At 38.1% G+C, this 24,374-nt stretch overlaps 1 protein-coding gene across 1 annotated transcript in view; it reads left to right on the top strand.

Annotated features, from left to right (window-relative positions):
- The window catches only part of LOC114466795 (cadherin-4-like), a 393,955-nt gene that overhangs the window by 224,081 nt on the left and 145,500 nt on the right, over positions 1–24,374 (top strand). The window contains exon 4 of the mRNA XM_028452546.1: positions 16,474–16,669. Coding sequence (XP_028308347.1) covers positions 16,474–16,669 — 196 coding nt within the window. The remainder of the gene's footprint in view (positions 1–16,473; positions 16,670–24,374) is intronic.

Here is a 24,374-nt window from a genome sequence, read left to right as displayed (position 1 = left end):
CCTTATTAGCACGTGAAATGACGTTTGCTCACGTTTTAATACACCTAAACTTTTTGTGAAATCGGCCCTTTTTTTAAACCAGTAGAAAGCAGGGTTGCGGTCAAATCGGATAGTTGACAATTAATTACGATTAATTGTAATTTTAAAAATATGTTGCTGTCGTGATCGTAATTAAACTGTAATTGAGTTCAGGTAATTGACTTTTAATTGCCATGAAAATTCTTTAAAGGGGACATATCATGCTAAATCCACTTTTTTAGCCCTTAAATGCATTTTGATGTATATTTAGATTGTTTAGAAGCACAGAAAAGTTCAAATTAGTCTCTTCAGGTGCTCCGTTGATATCTTTATATTCTGTTTTGGTCATATTTTTCAATCTGTTTCGATTTTTCGATTCTCTATTACATTTTTTGAACAATAACGTCAGTGGAACTGCCAAATTAGGACATCGACTCCAGGCCCAACACTTCGAGCATTCCGCCATTTTTATTTCTCGCTTTTATTTTGTAGTCCAAGCTCCAGGATGCAGAAGTTACGAGAGGAGAAATCAAAATGTTCGGTTGTTGGATGTAGTAACCCACACGCTTCATTACACCGTCTCCCAGCATCAGAACCTTTTCAAAGTGCCTGGCTGAGTTTTATTTTTCACGGAAATGTACCCACATCTGTGGGTAAGGTCATTTTTGTGTGCGCGCAGCACTTCAAGGATGACTGCTTCAGCAACCTCCGCCAGTATAAACAAGGATTTGCCGAAAGACTTCATCTGATTGAGGGTTCAATTCCTTCTATCTTTGGAGACGATGAACAGAGCACTTCGGTAAGCTGTAAATAACGCTAAAAAGTGTGATGATAAGACATCCCTGTCATTGTTTTGTTAGCATTAGCAGTTGCACCGTCTTCATATGTTAGCGCTGTGTGCTCGTTTTAGATCCTTGATGATATGGCCTACGTGATTTAATTTAAATCTGAAGTTTTCTTTAGTCATTTCATTTTGCCGTTTTTGTCTTTGAAAAGACTGTATTAAAATGCATTTCGTGACGTTAGCTTGGCGCTAGCGTTAGCTCGGTGCTTGTGTTAGCTCACTTGTTAGGGTTCTGCAGGTTCATCATCTACATTTTCATCTCGCTCCGCCGGGTCAGACTCTGGCTCAAACATGTAAAGCTGGATGGACAAGTCTTCCGTTGTTGACATTGTGTAAATAACGTGTGAATAAACTTTTTCTGTGCCGCTACATAGCCATATCTCTTCTATCAAACTACAAAAATGGCCGAGCAGGGTGAAGTTGAACCTGGAGAGGGGGCGGGGTATGAAGTGTCTCATTTGCATTTAAAGAGACCGCACCAAAACGAGTTGCTCTTAGAAGCACATCAGAAAAGGGGTAGAAAAGGGGTGGAGCTATAATAATGAGGAATTCAGACCCAAGCAGTGCAGTTCCGCTTTATATAGACCACAACTGTATGATTTATATCTAAAAAGGAAGGATTTAAAACCATGATATGTCCCCTTTAAAAATGTTGTATTATGTTATAATTTAACACAAAACTGGGGAACCATGTTATTAAAATAAAATATGTTTCATGTCAAGCTTTGCCAAATTTTAACATTTCAAAATAAAAATTATTTGAGAGCTATACTGACGCAAAAAAGGCTCTGACGCCCACACCAAAAATATTAAAATCTATTTATATTCTTTATATTAGGAAGTCTAAGAAGGTAACCAAGAGATAGGAAAGAAATTAAATTATATTTGTTTTTAGTGTATTTTACATGTGATTTAGAACCCGTTTTCATAAGAGATACAATTTGTTAACATGTTTGTTGTTTTTTTTTTGTTTTTTTTTTAGCAAGCTGTTTGATGCTTTGTTTCAGGTTTCCTTCTACGTTTTGTTGTGCACAGGCTCTAGGAAGTCGCCCTACATTTGGTACATATCTAATCCATCATTGGATTTGTTCATATCGATCCAGAAAACACAGTCTCCCTCAGTTACAAGCATGCGGGGGGGTCAAAGGGCAAATGAATGCTGTAAGGCAATGAGAGGCGTGAAAAGTGAGCTATGTAATTTTGTGTGTAATTGTGTGCACCTCTTATGTGCTCAATCCATCAACCCCATTTGTCGTTGTCCAGTTCCACAGAAAATAAAGGCAGTTTGATATTCTCTCCTTTTTTGTGCAAAGGATGTCTCTCCTCTTAGGAGAGGTTTACTCCGTCTGATTCCTTTTTTCTCTGTCACTGCCTTCTCTCTTAATCACCATTAATTTTTGCTTTCTGCCGGGCTTTTAATGCTCATCTGATATTCAGTTTGAGTCTTAGATAAGTGACGAAGAAACGGTCAAGCATAGGTTTGCTTCCGATAATGGGTGACGTGCTTCATGCCTTTTTCAAAAAGTAAATTTCTTTGCACAACCCCTTTTCTTTTACTACGTGCTTATACCTGCATAGTTTATTTCTTTGAGGGAAATAAAGAAATATAATGATGCACCGATATTTTCAGTGGATGAAATCTTAATATAGACCGAAATTTTCTTTGCAATAAAAAAAAAATGGCCCAAAAGTGCATTTTCGACCAAAACACTTTTCTCACCAAAGCAACACGACCGAAACAGGATGTGGTGATGACGCAAGCAAACACGCTTGTCTGGAAACGGGTCAACTTGTCCACAGACTCACACACAGCGGCTGTATTTTAATTAGGGGTGAGCATTGGCAAGGATGTTGCAATATGATGCATATCACAATACTCGGGTCACGATATAAAATTATCACGATATATTGCAATATTCTACTTAGTTAATATCAAATTAAAGTAGGGATTAAAAATCAAGTTGTTCTATATGTTCATCAGAAGATATTGATCATTTATAGTACAAATTGAGTCAAAACTATTTGCTTCAAATCATCCCTATTATTATTATTATTATTATTATTATTATTATTATTATTATTATTATTATTATTATTATTGATATTATCTGTGCATTGATAGCATCTGGTTTCAGTCTCAGCGCACGTTTCTCAGAGATCCTCTTGAGCTATATTCGGTCCGCGTTATAAAGATTACTTGGATCTGCGTAAAATTAAACCAATGCACACAAGAAATGATCCATGCTGCAACCAAAGCACACGGAGCACACAGTGTGTGCGTCTCCAAGAACATGCTTGGATAATAAGTAAAGTTAAGTGTTTTAATGAGAGAACATATTTAATTTGACTCTCTTTCAGCAGCTCAGTCGGTTACAGATCTGTACAATATTATTTAATGTATGAGTGGGGTCAAGTTCAATTTATTTAATTGTATATTGTGCATGTTGTGCATGTTGTATATTATTAAATAATGTATATATTGTGAAATATTTTTATTGTTTTATTCTTTGAAGCAATAATATAAATTCATACAATTGCATGTTTTGATTTTAGTGAGGTTGGTACACAGGCAGGGCCATAAATGCACTGGGACTAATAATTTGCATCATAATTTCCTTTGGTATTTCGGTTTTCAGCTTTAGTTTTAGGTTTCGGCCACTAATTTTCATGTTGGTGCATTTGTAGGGAAATATAATAAAACATATAATATATGGTGAAGACAAGAGTCTTCTTGGGTGCTTGCATTAATTTTCTCTATGCGTGTGAATTTCTTTTTGTAATTGGAAAACCAGGAATATTTTCCAGAATATAATCTAACACCAGCATGCATGCAGTACCTTTGTCCTGTTGTGTCATCTATTTATTCATTTGGTTTAGTAACATTGACTGCCATCCAAAGACGTCAATTGTGTTTTTCGGCTGGAGACAATGTGACAAAGCTCTCCTATGAATATCAGGCTTGTAACATGATGGTGACATGTAGGTGGCAGCAGCGCACCGATCAGAGCATGTATGAAACTAAGTGGACTATTGAGAGTGTCGCGATGGTGAGAAGAAACGATAAAAAAAAAATGAGCAAGCGGTGAAACTCGGCATGTCCGGGATGAGGAGGAAGTTGCGTGTGTGGAGAATGACGGGGGAGAGACTTGGAGGACGGCCATAATACAGTAGGCAAACTATTCAACTCTGACCCAGATAATAATAATAACAATTTTGCCATCAAAAGCCTGGTCTCAGTGTTGTTTTTTGCAGTTTTATAGAAGGAAACCAACGTTGAGGTGTCCCTAAAGCAAAACAAAAAAAAATGCTTGAAAGCCACAAACTGGCCATTTGTGTGAAACTTGCCTCAATTCAGCTGCTGATTACTGAAGAACAAAACAAGCTAGAAACAGACAAACAAAAAATTCTAATGAAAGTAGAGAGTCTAATCTTTCAGAATCCTTTTTAGATTTCAGATTGTCATTGTACAAAATATTCTGTGGGTCTTGAAATATCAGTGAAAATCATCTGACAATATGGGGTTGGCTGTTCTGAAAATGGCTGGCAGTGAATGAGTTAAACTAATTTATGTAAAACAGTAAATTCCATGAATCCAGTTTTTTCAAGGCACCACTTTTGATTTACATGAGAAAAAACTAAATCAAGTTGCTGCACAAACAGGATGTTTTCCCAGTTCCCAGTTTGTGATCAGACACCCCAGTGCATGCCAAGTCTCCAGCAGCTCTGACATCAGCCAGATATTTAGCACCAGCCAAACTCCTTCCATGACTAACAAAACGCGCCCGCAGCAGCGTAGCCTTGATTAGCCTAGCAGCACAGCGGAATGCCAGCCTCTATCATCAGGTACGTGAGGTTATTCATTTATGTTTCACTCGCTAAGTGGACCTAGAGGACCCAACTTAATCAGTAGAAATGCAGCTGCCAGGCAAGTAAGAGCTTGGATGTGAAATTGTAATGCATTGTAGTTTTTGTTTCAAGTTGGTATTAAATGAGAAAAATGACTTTTGGCCTCAAATATAAAATTGGGGAATGTTCGTGTACAGAAACAATGATATGCTGCTTTCTTCTGATGGTCAACCTGTGTTTACAGGAAGTTTAGAGTTTTGTGCTGCTCTTGTGTATGACCCCACATGGGCTCAGAAAGAATCACAGAAGCAGAGTTTCTATTATGTGCAAACTTTTATTCAGCCACTAAAGTTTACTGTAAAACAAAAACAATAACTGAGAGGATATCACAGTGAGGTTGAACACACTCCAACCTCCATCTATGCTGTAATATTTCATGCTGACATATTGGATTTCCTCTCCACTAAAGGTGAGCCGTGAAGTAGTGTATCATTGTTCACCCAAACAAAACAGAAACAGAGAAGCTGCTTAATTTTAGATCGGACACTACCGGCCGTCTACTGTATTATCCAGAACCAACACAAGTCTACACAGTCATCATCTGCAGCAGTGTGAATGAAAGGGGTCAGAAATGTTTGGGAAGTGACACTAACAGGTTAAAGCACACATGGGACATTTTTATTAAAGGTCGACCGATATGGGATTTTCAAAGGCCGAGGCACATACCGACTTTTTTTAATTTTTTTAATTTTAGCCGATATCTAAAGCCTATTTTGGAAGCCGATATTTGAGGCCGATATACTTTTTTTTAAAAAACACATTGATTATGAAAGACAATTGAAACACCTATTGTATATGATAGAAATGTATATATTAGAAAATAAATTAAATGGACCAATCGAACTTTATTAAACTTTAAATATGCGTACACAACCAAATAAACCAAAAGTCCTTATCCTGTTAAGGATATAATAGGATACAGATTTTTGATTAGGCACTATTATATCATATCCATATGCTATTATATCAGTTTTTTATCTGTAAGCCTATCTCCCATGCACATACTATTATTATTTTTTTGTTTATTTTTTTGTTGTTGTATATATTCATACATCCAATTGGATATTTTTTATGTTTTATGTTCAGCCGGCTGATGTATTGGTCGACCTCTAATTTTATTACAGCAGGGGCCACAAAAATGTAATCTGAACACCTTAATAATACACAAATTAACAAAGGGATTATTTTCTATTTATTTTCTGTTTTGCTTTTTTTTTTCTACTTTGCACATGCTGTCAAAGGTCAACACTATACATATGTATGTAATGCATTGATAAATAACCTTTTCAAGTGCATTATGTTTATGCAATTTATGCTAAAAATGTTCCTTAAACGGTTGTTTTTTTCTCATATTTAGTCGGAGCAGCAAGAACAGTTTTTGCAAAGTGAGCTGGTTATACTGGTGTTGTACATTTTAAAAGGATTCTTGGAAGGACAGAGATATGAAGCACTGTTTAGCTTTTTTCCTAATGCACTTCAAACATGGCTTTAAAAGTGTTTTTTTTTTTTTTTTGCTGAAAGTTAGTTCACCATCTATCGTCTATCTGTCAAAGTCAGTTGACCTGGCTGTGTTTATTGAACACTGAGGGCCCAGCTTACTGTACAACAGTACTCCACTCTGATTAGGCTGAATATCCCCTACAGTGCCTGTGATCACTGTCCACACTCTCTCACCATCCATCTTTTCATCCTGCCCTCCTTTTCCATCTCGTTGAGCTCCCCTTTGTCACTGTTTTGCTTTTGCTTTCCCTCCTCTTTTTTCCCATCCATCCATCTGTCTTGATCTCTGGGGAGGCCAGCCCAATTAACCTGTTTAAAGAGCCACCTGAGCATCCCATCCATTCCAATGTGGATGTATGTGAGCCAGTTCTCAAAGCCAGAAGCCCAGTGCCATGCCAATCCCCCCCCCCCCCATTTCGCTGCCCTTCCCAGTTTGCATCTCCAACTAACTCCCAGTCCACCTTTTTTTCTTTTCTCCTTCTTTTTCTACTTTGACCTTCCTTGTCCACATTGAGTGATTATAATGAGAATCAGTGGGATTTAGATGGAGGTGAAAGTAATGGATTACAAGTACTTATGTTACTGTAATTGAGTTGCTTTTATTCTCAAAATGGCGATATTAGATATTATTAGTCTTAATAGAAAGACAATTCTGGGTTAGATTTGCTGATAAAAAATGCCTCACAGGCACATTTATTAACAAACAGTTGCACAAAATGTGTCACTTTACGCTTTTTCTCTTATAAGAGACAGCATGTGTGAGTGAGTTCTTTAGCGTGGCTTGTTTAGGGGATGCACTCAGTAATCCATCGAACTGTGCTTTTAATGAAACAAAAAAACTAAGCTATATATATATATATACAGTATATATATTGATTAAGGCAATATTGTAATTCTCAATATCGCCAAAATAGAAAACTCGATATATCTTGAATCTCAATATGTCTTCCAGCTGTAATGGGTACTTTTTTGAGTAAGTTTCAAGATCAGTAATTTTACTTGTACTTATGTATGTTTTAAAAGAAGTAAAGGAATTTATTACATTTCTACACCCAACTTATTAAGTAAATGATTATATATATGTATATGTATATTTGTTCATTTTTTCTTTAAATGATCAACTGATATTGTGAAACTACAGAAAATGAAATGACAGACAACTACTACTTACTTAAGTACAATTTCAATCAAGTAACAGTACTTCTACTTGAGTATATCTATATCAGCACTCTTTACACCTCTGGATTTAAACTATGTCTTCTCAGATCCATTTTAGCCACTTGCCTTGAAGCTTTTTTCTTTTTCTTGATTATTCTTTATTTCATCATCATCATCATCATCGTTTTCATCCTCCCTCCATCCCTCCCTGTCCTTCCCATCTCTCCCTCTCCTCTCACCTTTCTCTGCCACCCTTGTTTTCTGCCGACTTTTCTTTTTCCTTTCTCACTTCCCTTTCAACACTTGTCAGCTACTTCCTGTCCCCCTGTCCAAAGAACACCACGAGAAGGTCAGATCCTTTTTTTGGATGTTCTTATCCTCCCTTCTTGCCCTTGTCTCTGGATTTTAATTAGAAAAGTTAAAAAACTAAACGATAAAAAGTAACTAAACCGTGAGGTTTGGGCGTCTAGGATAGAAATTAAAAGAATGGCGTGATTATTGGCCTTGCTCGTGGTGCTGTTAAGACACACCCAGTCTAAGCTATGAAAGCTTCAATGCTAACTACATTCTCAGTACTCTCCATTCACAATTCTCTCAATCAACCTACTTTTGCAGAGTCCACAGGTACCAGTTTTTATAGGACGGTGGTGGTTTGTTACGTAACCCTCAATTTCCGCCGGATGCATAATTGCTGCGTACCCTCAGAATTGTAATATTGACACCAAATGAAAGCTTAGGTTCTATTATTTCCACTTGATTACTTGCTGTGAATCTTAAGGGAAAATGAAGAACCACCATGAAGAAAAACTTTGCGCAATGATTTTTGAGTTTGTGTATTGACAAAATTTAGTTTAAGGGGTATCATCACTTAAACCAGTATAACTCTTCACATATTAGGTAATATATCAATATGTTCTTGATTTGGTATTGAATAACATTTCTCTTGGTGTATCGTGTCAAATTTTGTCAAACTTGATCTACTACATGAATTTTACAGACTTTGCAGTCGGAAATTTTGTTTTTTTTAGGGTAGGTAAACAAAAAGGTTTGTTTCATATAGTGCATCCCAAGATTTTTAATATTGCCAGTTGATTTTGTATTCTAGAGATCCTACGCTTTTCAGTGTTACAAATGTGATAGAGTTGTGGGGAGGAGGGGGCGGGGCACAAGAGGCATATCTGGCATGTGGCCTACTGGAAAGGGCGGCCGTGCATCGTATTTCACAAAGAAATATTGATCTTATTCATAGTTGAATCATAATAATCTCCACAAAAGCGGAAGATCTACGGGGCAGGGCCGAGTAGATTTACTTCTGCTCCTCTCCAAGGACACAATGAACTGTTTGTTGGGCTTTGTGGTTCTCTTTGTATTGATTACAACTCACTATATTACACAATTACGTGTGAATTAGCTGTATCTCCTGAGTCCTTGATGCAACAGATACGCATCACAGATGGAGGCGGTGGGGCATAGGCGGAGTTTAAGGTTCTTGTTGGGGCAAAAGAAAAAATAGAATGAAATATATAGACCGTCTCGAGATTTGCGCCAACCACAATGTGTGTAACATAAAATGTTATGCAAAAATGATTATTAAAGGTGCAGTCCGCAACTTTTAGATCCCTTTCTCCCCCTCCCTCCCCGCTGATCTCTTGCCCTGCCTCCAAACTTTCCAAAGTCCCTCCTTCAGAGGAGCTAACAAGCTAACGTTAGTCCGACAGCAACATCACAGTAATATAACATGCACTGTTAAAAGCATATTACTGCGGCGCTTCTCCAATGTTCACATACCTCAGCAGCAGCAACAACTCAGTGTCACTTATAATAGCCCACACGGAGGCTGCTGTGCGCACATGAACACATGCTCTACAGAGTTCTAGTGTAACAATTACAAATCAAACATAATATAAATCAAGCAGCAGTAATTATCTTTCAAGCAGAAAAGTCACTCCTCCAGACCATACACTGTAAAAAAGATGGCGCTCGAGCTCCGGGAAAGGGGTGGGGCCTGTGACCAACAGCTGTCAGACAGCCCATCAAACACAATCCTCGCTCTGATTGGTTCTTTTTGCTCGGTCGCGGTGCATTCTGGCAATCTGCCAAAGGCTGAAGGAGCAGCAGGGGGCGGGACTCAATGAGTCTGTTTTTTTTCACACAAACTACTAGTTTGACGTAAAGCTGTCCTTACATAGTGACAGCTTCAGCAAATATGACGAAAAGTCATTTTTATAAGAGTTGCAGACTGCACCTTTAACATAATTGATAATGTTGACTACAAAAATTTGTGTCAACACGTCGTTTAATGTTGTCAATTCAGGATTCTGCTTGATTTTTTGCTACAGTACCATACATGAACTGCTGGGCGCAGTGTCGCTTCACAATTTACTTTGTGAAGAAGAATTGTGCAACAGAAGAAGAACATGACTTGAGCACCAAAAAATCACTTGTATTCTTAAAATAACAACAAATGAATTCATATATATTTTGTACATTCACTGTTTTATGGCATATATGGTACATAATGTACATTATATTAAGTATTGTATTTTTTCGAATGAATTTGGGAAAACTGTAATGAAAACTTTTGACCACCTGATCGTTACAAACTACCATTCTCAGCCAATAGCAAAATGTTATTGTAAAAGCTGGTTTTCAAACCATAGATGGCAGTTTGACTAAAATGTTAAAAGTTGCAATCAACAACATGTCTTCATACCCCAAATACTTTTGTTTTCATCAGAAAAAAAGAAGTGTTTTTGGGTTTTAGTTACTCTTTAAGATGAGTTGTAATACTTTCTATTGTGAGTGCTGTGTTATTGCAATCTTTATATAATCGGAATCAAAAGCCATTGTTTCTACTTCAAAACTCGTCATGGTGGTAAAACGTATAATTTGAGGCAAGTGGTGGCCATTCAACATCGACTGTAGAAAGGCTTGGCTTCCTGCTTGGCTCACAGGGGTGTCGGTTATATTTGCCAGATCAATGCGCACAGGTCCATGGCTGTAGACCGCTTATTATTGTGCTTTACCAATGGGCTTCATTGCATTGTTGCAGGACAACCTAATTTGTCTCGTGGCACTATTGACCCAACTTAGTGAAGACGACCTGTGTGTGTGTGTGTGTGTGTGTGTGTGTGTGTGTGTGTGTGTGTGTGTGTGTGTGTGTGTGTGTGTGTGTGTGTGTGGTGTGTGTGTGTGTGTGTGTGTGTGTGTGTGTGTGTGTGTGTGTGTGTGTGTGTGTGTGTGCGCGTGTGTGTGTGTGGGTGAAACTGGCACTGTCTTTTTCTTTAATTGGTGCGAGAACGAGACCCTCTGGGTACTCTTTGCGCCGCCTGTCATTCCAGTTTTGTGTGGGTATCGGTGCAGTTAGTTCAGCTTGTCATTGTGAAGTCATGCAAGCAATCATGGAAAATAAATAGCGATACACACAAACACACACACACACACACCCAGACACACTTCATTAGAATGTGATTATAGATCTTTTGTTGTATCTTCTAGATTTTAACGGTAATGTTTTTTATTTATTGTTTTATTATTAAAGATAAATACATTTATTTGATCATTTCATCGTCTGGTTTTACAGCTTGTCTTTATTGTTGGTGCTGTGCTTTATTGTGCTCTACTGCCATTATACTGTTTTCTTCACAGCAGATACACATTTTTTGTTTAGTGGCTCACAATATAAACCCATTTTGCGCTCTATCTTTGACCACGTTTTTTTTAATTGATCAAACATTGTTGTAAAGTGATGCTATGTCTACTTTGAATCTTTTTATGATGTTTCATAATATTTTTTATTTCTTTGTTTTTTATATATATTTATGCAATCTAAAGTCCTAATGTGAAGATTTAAAAAATCAGAGTGCAAATCAATCTCAAGAGTAACGTTCATCGTATATCCTGCTTAAACCCACATATAAGCAAAATTGAAAAGAAAGGACGTTCAATATGTTGCACTACTACACATACAGTATTGAAGGCCTGTGTTCTTCTAAGAAACTATGAAAAACTAATGATTACAGCATTTCATTCCAATTTGGATACTTTATATAAATGCTTCAAATCTGATGCTTGTCAAGATTTGAGGTTTTTGTATATTGTGCTTTTAAGAGTTGCAATCGCCTTGTTTTTGTCGATCAAATGTGTTGAAAAGAAAATTCAAATTGAAGAGAGAATGCTCTTTAACTGTTTAACCTTGTCATGGTTTTTTAAATGAATTTCTATGACCTTGGTCTTGATTCGTCCTGACTCCCAAAATTATTTGGCTGTGTTCGAAATGTCATACTCCGAACTATACACTAGAAACTCAATCAGTAAATACTGTCTACTATATATTACAATTATGACCATTTCCCAAGATACATTTTGAACCACACTGAGGATAAATATTTTTTGTTAATTCTCCACCTTTAAAAGTTTAGCAAACATTCTAAGTGAGAAAGTAGAACCAACATGTGGTCATTTGATCCATAAAACTCACGGCAACACATTTCATGCCGACATTTCTGAATATTTTTGGAGACCCGCCATTGTGCTACTGATAAAACTTCTAGTTTGCTTAAAAACAAGAGCCCTATTTACAAAAGGGTTAAAAACTAATTGAAGACAAGAAGAGACGCTTTTGTTTTGAAAAGGGAATGTTTGACCTTGAAGCCTGTCCCAAGACGATATTATGTTTAGCTTGCAATGCATCATGGGGCATTTGAGTATGACTAGTATGCCCATTGTGCACACTTGAAAAATGTCCCGATATAGTATACATCCGGCTATTTCTCGCTCTACATTTTCATACTATCTAATGTGAATGCACTACATAGTCATTTTGACGTCAGACTTAGTATGAGTACTACGTTGGTAAGCCATTTCAAACACAGCCCATGTATTTATCTGATAAAAATTATTGTCTCCAGCAGCTAGAAACCCTTGATATATGGCCTATTTATTTCATATATTATTTATGTTTCCATTAATAACTTATTAGAGGTGCCCTTCAGCAAGGCACCAAACCCCAAAAAACTGCTCCCTTCATTGTAAAGCGACTTTGAGTACCCAGAAAAGCGCTATTTAAACATGATGTATAATAATATTAATCCAAGTTATAATCCAAAATGCACCATAATTAGGTGCCAGATCAAGAATCACCAGAAGTATGTTTTAGAGTTTACTCCCTTGTAATGCAGTCTGCAGTCTAACATCCATGGGCTTTTTGGAGTGTGTGAGATATTTTGGAACTAAAGCTATTCACTGAAACAGATTTCATGGCTGCTTCACCCACTACTATTATGCCATTTTGAACACAGCATTGGTCTTGTCTTGGTTTCAGTCCAATCTGGTCTTGGCCAAGTCTTGTGAACACCTCTACCAATTAGGAGTGTGACGATATCTTGATACGGCGATATATCACGATATAACATATTTTTTCTCACAATTGATTATTGATGTGTTCGCGCTCAGTACCGATTTATTTTTTTTAAATTTATTTATTTATTTGTCAAAACCTTTTCTGCTTTTTCACTAAAATGTGCCGGTAGGTCTTCACATATGTTGTCAGTTTGTTGAAGGAACCAATATATTGTTTACTGGAATATTGCACTATAATGGTGTCACTGGTAAGAAAGACCCTATTTATTGTTTACAGAAAGCACTATTGGAGATACTTATTCATTTACATTGGTATGTTGACACTTATTTACAGAAATGTTGCACTAAAATAGTGTCACTGTTCATAGGACACGTTTTCAATTTATTGTCTTTCAGAGAAATAAAATAAAAATTGTTTTTTTTTCACTTAATCTTTTTTTTCTTATGTCACATGATCTTAGATTGATTTATGACCAATATATCGATATTCGCACTATTTGTCATATTGTGAACTAGTCGTTATTGTGAGCTTTGTATTGCGTATCATGAGGTACCCAGAGGTTCTCACCTATACTATCAATAGCAGAAGAAGGAAAAATAAATAAAATAGGTACGATAAACGTGGATTTACACAGAATTTAATTGTGCCGTAATATGAGTTTTGATCAACTTCAGATTGGCAGTTATTAATTCTAAGCTTGATTCATACTTAAACCAATTATGCGCTCATTGCCAATGACCTCTCCCAGCCAACCTTCACTACCTTTAATAGCCACACTTTGGGAATCATTGATAAAGGGAAGACAAAGCCTGCCTATTATCAGACTTCCCTTAAACTTTTTATACGACCGTCTGGACTGAAGGGTCCATGCTGTCGGTAATATTAGTGAATGACTTCCTTTGTCATTTCCATTTTGCTCATGTTAAAGCCCATTTTTACAGGGTTCCCTAGCCTTTACTGCAGTCCTGCTGCACCATTGGCTGATTGCCTGTCTCACAGAGGTGGAAGACAATAATTGAGTGAGGGTCAACGGAGCGTCAAATTCTCCTTTCTGCTCAATGCATTAATATTTCACCAATACAAGCACTTAGAAATACAATGAAGGAAAAGCCCGTTTTTGACTCTTGAATTATTCTCGTTGGGAATGTGTTGAGGCTCCCATCAAAGATTGGATTTTTCAGAAATATATTTGCCAACTGGTAGATTTGTTTTTGTCTCCCCCTCCTTCCAAATCTAATCACCGAAAATCTGCACAAATAATGATATAGAAAATGAAAAATAGATTGGAATTGGATTAAGCAACAAGGAAAGCAAATAAGAAGAGTAAGAATAATAAATAAATAACAGTAAGAAAGCTTTTTGTTAACGCCTGCGTTTGTTTGGATCAGATGAGTTGAGAATATTTTGCATAGAAGGAGGTTCCACTCAGATTTAGCTTTTAGTATCACTCAATATAGCAGCCGTTGGAAGGCATTTTATTAACCAAACAGAATATCAACGTCTGATGATCAGACTTTACACGTACTGTATTTCTTTTTCATGGTGTTTCTGATGAAATGTGTACAATAGCAATCACCAAACAATAAACATTAAATGACATTTACATCTTAAGCTTTCAGTATCATCAAGTACAGTGGCTCTCAAAACTTTCACAAGTACCTCCCTTTTCCGACTACAACAATTAGCTCAGATACTAGGGATGTCCCGATACAACTTTTTCATTTCCGCTATGATACCGATATTGCAGCCTTGCGTATCGGCTGATATCGATATTGATCTGATATCAGCATGAATCATACATACTTTTATTAGAACTTTTTTATTTAATAAAAAAATTATAATGACTAGGGATGTAACGATTACTCGTAAGGCAGTTAAAAATCGATTCATAGGTATCACTGTTCACATCGATACTGTGAAAATTGAATCGCAGTACTTTTTTTATCCAGAAGTGTTGGCGGCGGGCGGAATCTGCTACTACTTTCTTTCTGGCTGCCTTCTACTCTTAAACATATTCGTAAATGATTCCTTACCCCTTTAGCACCGAAAGAATATCTGTAATATTATGTGAAAATCTGTAAAAGTCACGTTTTTCTATTAGCTCTGTCTACTAGCATAGCATCTCTTCTTCACTGAAAGATATCTGCATGCCAACCGACCACTGGGTTACCAGCGTCCTCTGCTGGTCCAAACAAATATCTGACCTAAATACAGTAAAATGACTGTTTTTTTTTTTTTTTAAAAAGTCCAATTGTTAAGTCACAAAATACATTTTCAGTTGCACTTTTAAAACGAAAAAGAACTATTATGCTGTTTTGCATTGTTTACTATAGAACCAGAATTTAAATTAATAGGCTTATTTTTTTATTTGTATTATTCCTTTATTTATTTCATTCAAGAATTATTTTTAGTTCAATTGCATTGTTTTGAATAGTTTATCAATTTTGACAATGAAAAATAAAAGGAAAACAGTACAGTTTTTTATAGTTTTGAACCCAAAAAAAATAAAGGAATATTTTTCAGTCATCATGTCTGCAGTCCCATTTTGTAAAATAAATTGTGAGAGAATCTCATAGTGAATTCAGTATCGTGAATCGAATCGTATCGGGAGTTGAGTGAATCGTTACATCCCTAATAATGACTTATTTTGTAGTGTGGAATGTTAGAAAATGCTTGATGTTACTCAAACAGAGAACAATAGTCAGCAACAGTAGGCATGAGAAAAACTGACCCATTTATTATTAGTCAATTGGTTACATGAATTTTTACCTTCAAAATACTATCTACAATAATCTACAATTGAATAAAATAAATTTAAAAAAATGAATTGGGGGAAAAAAACGGAAATTCGGAAGTTTGTATCCAATATTCGTTTTCAGGCTGATGTCGGATTGATATTGTTATCGGATCGGGACACTCCTATCAGACACTAAACAACTTGATGTAATCAACGATTGATAACACGTTTTAAAGAATCCCATTGTAACTGTCTCCTGAATTGATTGGGTCATCTCCCACGTGGTGTGGGACCAAGACTGATCTTTGTATTTTCAGTTCTAATCAGCTTCATCATCAATATTATGATTATCATTTCTATCTAAAATAAACATATTTTTAGTGCTTTGTTCATTTCCCAATTTATTCCTCTCAAGTTCCCGCTGTAGTGCAACTGCGTACCCCTAGGGGTACACAGACCCTCATTTGAGAAACACTGATCTAGTACATTGCTTTTCACATTTTACTATATTATGGAGCAGTTATCATAAAAATCAGTCAGACAACCACATTGCTTTGAGCTTTGCTGCACATTTTTTAAAAAGAAGATTAAAAACACCATTGAATTATATCTATAAAAAAGGTATTTATAACCGAAATGTACCACATTCACAACAATTTAACAGAAATATAATGAGAGCACAGAAGACAAGCCTCAAGAGTGGATTACTTGTTATTTATTGAATTTATAACAAAGGTTAACAATGAAGTTGTGCTGGTTTCATGCTAATTCCAGAAATATTGACTACGGTAGTCTGCATTTCACTTTTAACTCAAGCCTGTACACTGCAGGTAACTAATGTACATGTATGAATGTAGTGCTTACATGTCTGTGTCTTCAAACCAACAGTTTAATGATTGTGTTTTGTAAAGTATGAACATTCTGTCTGTTTTTTTTCTCCTCCTACAGTGAAGTTTGACGACTGCGTGGGAAACAAAGCGGTGGTCTTCCAAAGCAGTGACCCTAACTTTAGCGTTCGGAATGATGGATCTATCTTTGCTCTGAGAGAAGGAGCCAGCCTTGATGAACCAGTCCAGTTTAAAATGACAGCGAGTGGTCCGCACACAGATGTGTGGGAAACGGTGATCCAGCTGGCGCTGATGGAGCTACCGCCTCCTCTGCAAAATGAAAATGAGGTGAATCATGCACACACACACACACACAAACGCCATGATTCAAATCTCAATTATCAGCCCACAGTTTCCTCTCGCTGTCATGTTTTCTCCAGTGGTCTGCTGCGAGTAACAGCCAAAAAGCAGGTCAAACCTCCTCTGGGTTTTAGAGCGTAAAGGGGGTGGGGATTGTGTCAGGGAGTGAGAGCAGTAGCACACAATTTAAAGTGGTGAAATTACACTGCTACACAGGCAAATTATAGTTTCATTTAGTTATAACTTTGTGTTGAGAAACACCCCAGTGGCTCGGGTTTTTTTTTTTTTTTTTTTGAAGAACACAGGAGGAGTAATCAGTTTAAAATGATCTGTTCTCATACCAGATCTGCTCATGTGTTTTAAAGCTGCTGACGACCATCATTGTTTATCAGATGAAGACATAGAATAGGCCTCATAGATCAATAAATGTTTTGTAAATGTATTCTCATTGACATTGTCAGAGGTGTAAAGATGATTGATATATTCTACTCATGTTTGTTTTACTTTTTTTAATTGTACAAGTACAAGTAAGTCTTACATACAATACTAGAGAACAATTAAAAAGTAGCTTTAAATCGTACTTAAAATAAAACTTATTAATTACTTTCACTCACCACTTTTACTTTTGGTAAACATCTCATGGAAGAGACCAAGTCTTGCACAATTGGAACTTTATTAATTTTCCCCAAAGGCATCTGTATAAAATAAAAGGTTTGTAAAAATGTACAATTATTTAAAAAATAAAATAACCCCATTGAATTACTCTATATTAGAAAAAAGTTCTCATAATCTAAGTATAGCGTATTATTTATGAACTCTGGAAATGAGAAAATAACCATTAGTCAATGCTGTTTTGGCGCCATGTGTTACGTTTAATCTGATTGGTCGACTATGTTCTGGTCATTTCATTTTTTGTAGTTTCACAATGTCCGTTGATCATAATGTTGGGTGTAGAAATGTCGCAAATTACTTTACTTCTTTTTAAACATACTTAACTCATTCAGTGCCAGCCATTTTTTTAAAAACCCACAGAATGTTTTGTACTATGACAATCTGAAATCTGATTCTGAAAGATTCTGAAAATATATATTTTTCTTGTTTTGTGTGTTTTTGTTGTCGTTTTGTGAGTTGCTGGTAATATTTAGTATGATTATCATTTTTAATTAAAAAATAAACTCCCATATTTTTAATGCTTTCATTTGGTTTTTTTTCACTCTCTCTCTCTCTCTCTCTCCTCTCTCTCTCTCTCTCTCTCTCTCTCTCTCAATTGCCCCCTGTAGTGCCATTGCATACCCCTAGGGGTACAAGTACCCCCATTTGAGAAACACTGGTGTGTAGTACGGCGTATACAGCCTCAGTCATTATTTGTAATTAAATAATAATAAAGTTCAGGACCTGAGTCGTAAAAACAGCTGGTGTTGCTTTGGCCTTATACTGAGGCTAAAGCTGGACAACAAATAATGACTTATTGTAATATTTTAAGTGGTCAGTGTAACTGTATATTGTGATAAGTCAGACGATATATTTAATCTGTTCTACAGTGCATCCAATATTTCACTGTGAATAGACGAGGTGAAATTTCCCTCCCGTGTTGTAACAAACATGTCGAAGAGAGCATTGTGCTGCAACAAAATGTGATCTTTTATTATGGAAACAGCTCTTTGTGGCCAGCGCTGCTGAATAATAACTTCCAGCTGTCTGGGTAGCTAGAGGCTCTCTGATATCAAAGCACGCCGGGTTTTGGGGAGTCAGTGTTTTGAAGGGGAAGTGTTGGGATGGCTGCCAGCTGGCTGAGGCGGACGGACGAGGGGGGGGGGGGGGGCTCCGCTGCATCCATTTCACACTCACTGACTCCTGTACACACAGCATTTGGGTGGCGTGTCGGGTTTCTGGGAATGTTTTATTTTATTGTAAGGGATTAGGTTGGATTAGGTATGAATTATGCTGATGTTGCATTGAATGCTGGGTATTGTCTATATGTGATTCTGTCTTTTATTTATTGGAGTATCTCCTATGCTTGGACCAAAGAGCTTAAATTCTTGCAGGAGTGCATGCGTGCTATTTCTGTGATCGATTCTAGGAGAGAAAAAAAAAAAACCATCTAAAGCTTTAATTCCCCTGAAGCCAGTCGTTAAAACGTTAAAAGCTCCAGGTCTTGTTTCCTCCCTTCCTTCATTTCATCCTAAAAATGATTTATTGCCTTTCTGTATTTTTATTGTAAGTGTAAATGTGAAAAAAGCAGCTGCGTCTGATCAGAAACACACCATGACAATTGAAAAGCTCTTTTAAGCCTCTCACATCAGTTATCGGCACAGCTCAACCTGCCTCTTTCTCTGTTGTTTTTTAGGTTTTTTTTTTTACTCCTTTCTCTTATTTCCCCCCACGGAGCTCACTAGTACCTGTTAGCATTTGTAGATAAAAGGATCTAGAGCATAACTTATTTAGGCAAGGGGAGGGGGTGACATCTGCCTCATCCTGGCTTTTCTATCCCACACATGTCTGCTTTCACCTCTGCCACCCCTCAGCGCTCTGGTGGGATGTGGGGCACCCAACCCCTGCAGTCAGACCCACTAAGCCCTTCCCTGAAGAGAAAATAAAATACATTTGTCCAGAGCCGGCTCACATCTGTCTGATCCAAACCCGATTTGTACTCACAGATGTGTCGTGTTTGGCAGAGGATTTATTTTTCAATTTGGAGTAAAACTTCATTTTCAATAGGGGTGAGTAGTGGCAAGGATGTTGCAATATGATACGTATCACGATACTTGGGACACGATACGATATTATCGCGATATTCTACCTAGGTAATACCAAAATGAAATGTCGAGATGAAAAATCAAGTCTCTGTATATGTTCATCAGAAGATATTGATCATTCAGAGAACAAATTGACTCAAAACTATTTGCTTCAAAACATCCTATTTATTATTTATTATTAGTGTTTTTGCACATTTTCACTGAAAAAAAGAAAATGCATTGTTACACACAGTGCAACAAGTTTCTTTTCACTGAAACTACTTTGTAAAAGTCTCAAAGTAACCATGACAACATAATGATGGCATTGTAACAACTGTAAGTGAGAACATTAAGGATGAATCACCCTGAGTTACTGACAATGCACAAAAATAAGAAAAAAAATTATAATTTATCCTATTGTGTGAGTTTAAACACCGATCTGAACAGATTATATGAAAATAAGATGTCTGTGCATACATAAATATTACAGGCATTACACACTGCCATCATAAAATCAAAGTGCATCAAATAATCATTGCAACACATTGAAAGCATTGTAACCACCACTGAAATATTGCACAAATACACAAAAATGTCGATTAAATATAAAAAAATTATACATTTTAAATTAAAACTGTTTAGATTAAAAAATTTAAATAAGAAAAATTGATTTAATATTGGCGCCCAAAAAAATTGCGATATATCGTGAATTCGATTTTTTTTCACACCCCTTATTTTCAATGTCAGTGCTTATGTTGCATGAAGATGTTAAAGGTGGCTCGAACTACACTGTGAGCATTAGAACAGGCTAATCAGGGCGAGGGCTGGACGTTGTATTGAGATTTATATTTTGGCGATATAGAATATTACAATATCGCCTATATCGATATTATTATTATTATTATTATTTTATTTTTTATTTTTTTACAGCTTATTTTGTATTAAAATACTCATTTTTGGAGTTGCTGCTTTTGCTAGAAGCACAGTTAGATTGATTTCTCAGAATTGTCCAAATTTGTCTAAAAGCATGAAATTAGGCGTGCTTGCAGTTTTTGACCTGCTGTATTCAAATCTACCAGGAAGCCGTAGCCAATTCTCAGCAGGGTTGCCATGTTGGACAGTTCAAAATGGTGGCCTCCCAAAAACTGTTTTTTCTGTTACTCGCCAACCAAAAGTCACATAATTAAAAATGAAAAATAAATTTCTACGGTTCTGGATCTCAGGGATTCTAAATATAATTCGACATTAACCGTGGCCGGCATTGCCATTTTTGGAAAATCCGGTATGGCCACCTTTGAATATTTAACATTGAACATTTACGACCAAAAATGTCTTGATTTTACAACATAGAAGCCCATCAACTGATTAATAGTAAATGTACCAGTGTGGCATATTGCATCAGCAAATTTAACCCTGAATTGTCTTTCTGGAAAATTATCGGGATTTATATTGTATATCACCATTTTGAGGAAAAATACTGAGAGAGGAATTTTGGTGCATACCGCATAGCCCTACTCAGAGCCATGATCTATAAAATATAGAGTTCCACTATTGGCCAAATGTAGAATGCAGGAGTTTAAAGATGCAGTCGGATAAACAACAAATGATTATAAAACACAGAGGCAAGCTGCAATGGCCTCATGTAAAAATAAAGAAGTCGAATAAAGAAAAATGTTTTATATTCCAAGAAAGAGTCGTCTTTATGCTATAAATTAAAACAGAAATTAGATTTTTTCTTACATGCACTTGTGGATCAATGAAAATAGTATTTTTGCAATTCAAGAGACTATCACCCAAGAACCAATGCATATATGTGACTAATCATTAGTGATGTAAACAGTCTATGTACATAGTTCAAAGCTGATCAAATTACAGGAAGCTGAGGCATATGCTGAGTTGTTTACTGAAGACCCAAACCCCAACAAACATTTTTTCAATTTTTAGGGGCTGACAGATCCACCAGATAGAATGTATAGCAGATCTTTTTTTGTATATTCTGAGAGAGTGGGTGGAGTTGTTTCTATACCAACGTTCAGTTTCCTATGTGATGTAATTCCTGAGATATCAGAAGCTGAAAATGGAAGAAAAATAAGGATTTGCAAAAATCAACACATGCACTATCCTGGTAAATTGATAAATATTAATAATCTTTAGCAGAAGCCTTTTTTAGAGAGGCAGGTGTTAGGGTTGTTAAGTTGGACCCATAAACAAACACAACACCCAAAGTGTGGGTCGACGTGAATTTATTTAACAAAAGTGTCCTCTTGGCTCTGCTTGATTCTGGGAGTGGCTCCAGAGCAGGCTCGGGTACTAGAGGAATAAAAGTCCAGAATCAAAAATAAAACTTGGCAAAAGGCATAGACTTCATGATATCTCGAGAGCAGAAGTACCGCAGCATAGACAGAACAATCCAACAATGAGTGGAGGTGAGTCTGAGGCTTTTGTATTGCAGTGATGAGTAATTGGAACCAGGTGTGCCTGCTCGGAGTCCACGCCCCACTAGGACCAAGCCTAAAAGAAAAACAAAGAGCCACAAGAGGGAGACAAAAATAGGCACATATGGCCAAAAACATAACAGGACCCCCCCCTCAACGGACGCCTCCTGGCGTCCTACCAGGCCTGTCAGGGAACTGGCAATAGAAGTCCCTCAGTAGACCAGGGTCCAGGATAAGGCGACGAGAAACCCACGACCGCTCCTCAGGGCCATAACCCTCCCAATCAACAAGAAATTGGAATCCACGCCCCCGGCGGCGCACATCCAGGATCCGACTAACCGTGAAGGCAGGGTGACCCTCAACGAGCCGGGTGGGAGGCGGGGGGACGGCCGGAGGGCACAAAGGACTGGACATGACGGGCTTGATCAAGGAAACGTGGAACACAGGAGGAACTCGTAGAGCAGCGGGCAATTTAAGTTTGACAGAGACGGGGTTCACAATCTTCTCAATCTCGTATGGTCCCACATACCTCGGAGCCAGTTTCTTGCAGTCCACTTGGAGGGGCAGATCACGGGAAGAGAGCCACGCCCTCTGTCCCGTTTGGTAGACCGGTGCTGCCGTGCGACGGCGGTTGGCAGTTTGCTGCCAACGTGTGAGGGCAGAACGGACGGTATTCCAAACGGCTCAGCACCGACGAAGATGGGCCTGAACAGATGGGACAGCCACCTCCCGTTCTTGTGCAGGAAACAGAGGCGGCTGGAAACCAAGAGAAGCCATGAAAGGAGAGAGTCCAGTAGCAGAACTTGACATAGAATTGTGGGCATATTCAACCCAAGGAAGAAAAGTGGACCAAGCAGTAGGATGGCGGGCTGTCACACAACGAAGGGCAGTTTCGAGACATTGGTTTGCCCTCTCTGCCTGACCGTTTGACTGTGGATGAAAACCTGAGGAAAGGCTGGCTGATGCTCCAATGGCCTGACAGAATGCTCTCCATACTTGTGAAGAGAATTGAGGTCCACGATCCGATACGATGTCCACAGGGATCCCGTGTAAACGAAAAACATGTTCGACTAACAAGTTAGCCGTCTCCAAGGCAGATGGGAGTTTGGGAAGGGGGACAAAATGGACTCCCTTGGAGAAACGATCAATAATGGTTAGGATAACTGAATTACCTTCGGATTGGGGCAGGCCGGTAACAAAGTCCACCGCAATATTAGACCAGGGTCGTGAGGGCACCGGAAGAGGATGCAGCAAACCGGCAGGAGGCAAGTGAGATGACTTGCTACGGGCACAGATATCACAAGCAGACACAAACTCACGGACGTCAGAACCCATAGAGGGCCACCAAAATCTCTGTTTAATGAAGGTCATAGTGCGTTGGATACCTGGGTGGCAGCAGAGCTTGGAGGAGTGGCCCCACTGGAGAACTTGGGAACGAACTGAGGCTGGGACAAAAAGGCGATTAGGCGGACCCTGACCGGGATCCGGCTCCGAGCGTTGGGCCTCCATGACTGTGTCTTCAATCTCCCAGTGGGCAGCAGCAACCACACAGGAAGAGGGCAGTATGGTGCCTGGAACAGATTCAACAGGGTCAGAAGTATAAAGCCGGGACAAGGCATCAGGCTTGCCGTTCTTTGAGCCTGGTCGGTAGGTCAATGTGAAGTTGAACCTGCTTAAAAAAAGGGACCAACGTGCTTGGCGGGGGTTGAGCCTTTGTGCTGACCGGAGGTAAGAAAGGTTCTTGTGGTCAGTCCAAATGATAAAGGATTGCTGCGCCCCCTCCAACCAGTGTCTCCATTCTTGGAGGGCTGAAAGTACAGCCAATAGCTCACGTTACCTATGTCATAGTTTCTCTCCGCCTCAGAAATCCTCTTCGAAAAAAAAAGCACATGGGTGTAGCTTGTTGGTCTCAGCAGAGCGTTGGGACAGAATGGCACCCACACCTAGATCGGATGCATCCACCTCCACAACAAACTGTCGACTGGGGTCTGGATGGATGAGTACAGGTGCAGTGGTGAACCTCCGTTTGAGCAGGTCAAACGCACGCTGAGCATCAGAGGTCCAGGTGAAGGGAATGGAGCTCGAGGTAAGGCGAGTGAGCGGGGCGGCAACTCTGCTGAAATCCTTCATAAATCGCCTGTAAAAAGTAGCAAAGAATCTCTGTAAGTTCTTTCGGGATGTGGGGGTAGGCCACTCAGCCACAGCCTGAATCTTGGCTGGATCCGAGGCTGGAGGGAGACAAAAACAGGCACATATGGCCAAAAACATAACAGCAGGGAAACATCTACAAATATTTAAACAACTAAGCAGCTATATTATATTTGGTATTACAGACAACCTAATTAGATTAAGATCACTGAGGTTTTATAAAATGGTTGATTTACTAAAGAAATCCCCAGAGGAACTGGTGGAAGTGACTGGGTAGAGGACTGTCCGGGCTTTTCTACTGAGGAGATAAGGAAGGAGAAAAATGAGTGGGGGACATAGTGCAT

The sequence above is a fragment of the Gouania willdenowi genome, chromosome 7 (assembly GCF_900634775.1).
Source record: "Gouania willdenowi chromosome 7, fGouWil2.1, whole genome shotgun sequence".
Classification (NCBI taxonomy): Eukaryota; Metazoa; Chordata; class Actinopteri; order Blenniiformes; family Gobiesocidae; genus Gouania; species Gouania willdenowi.
The sequence above is the reverse complement of the archived record's forward strand: the minus strand, read 5'-3'. Positions and strand labels throughout refer to the sequence as shown.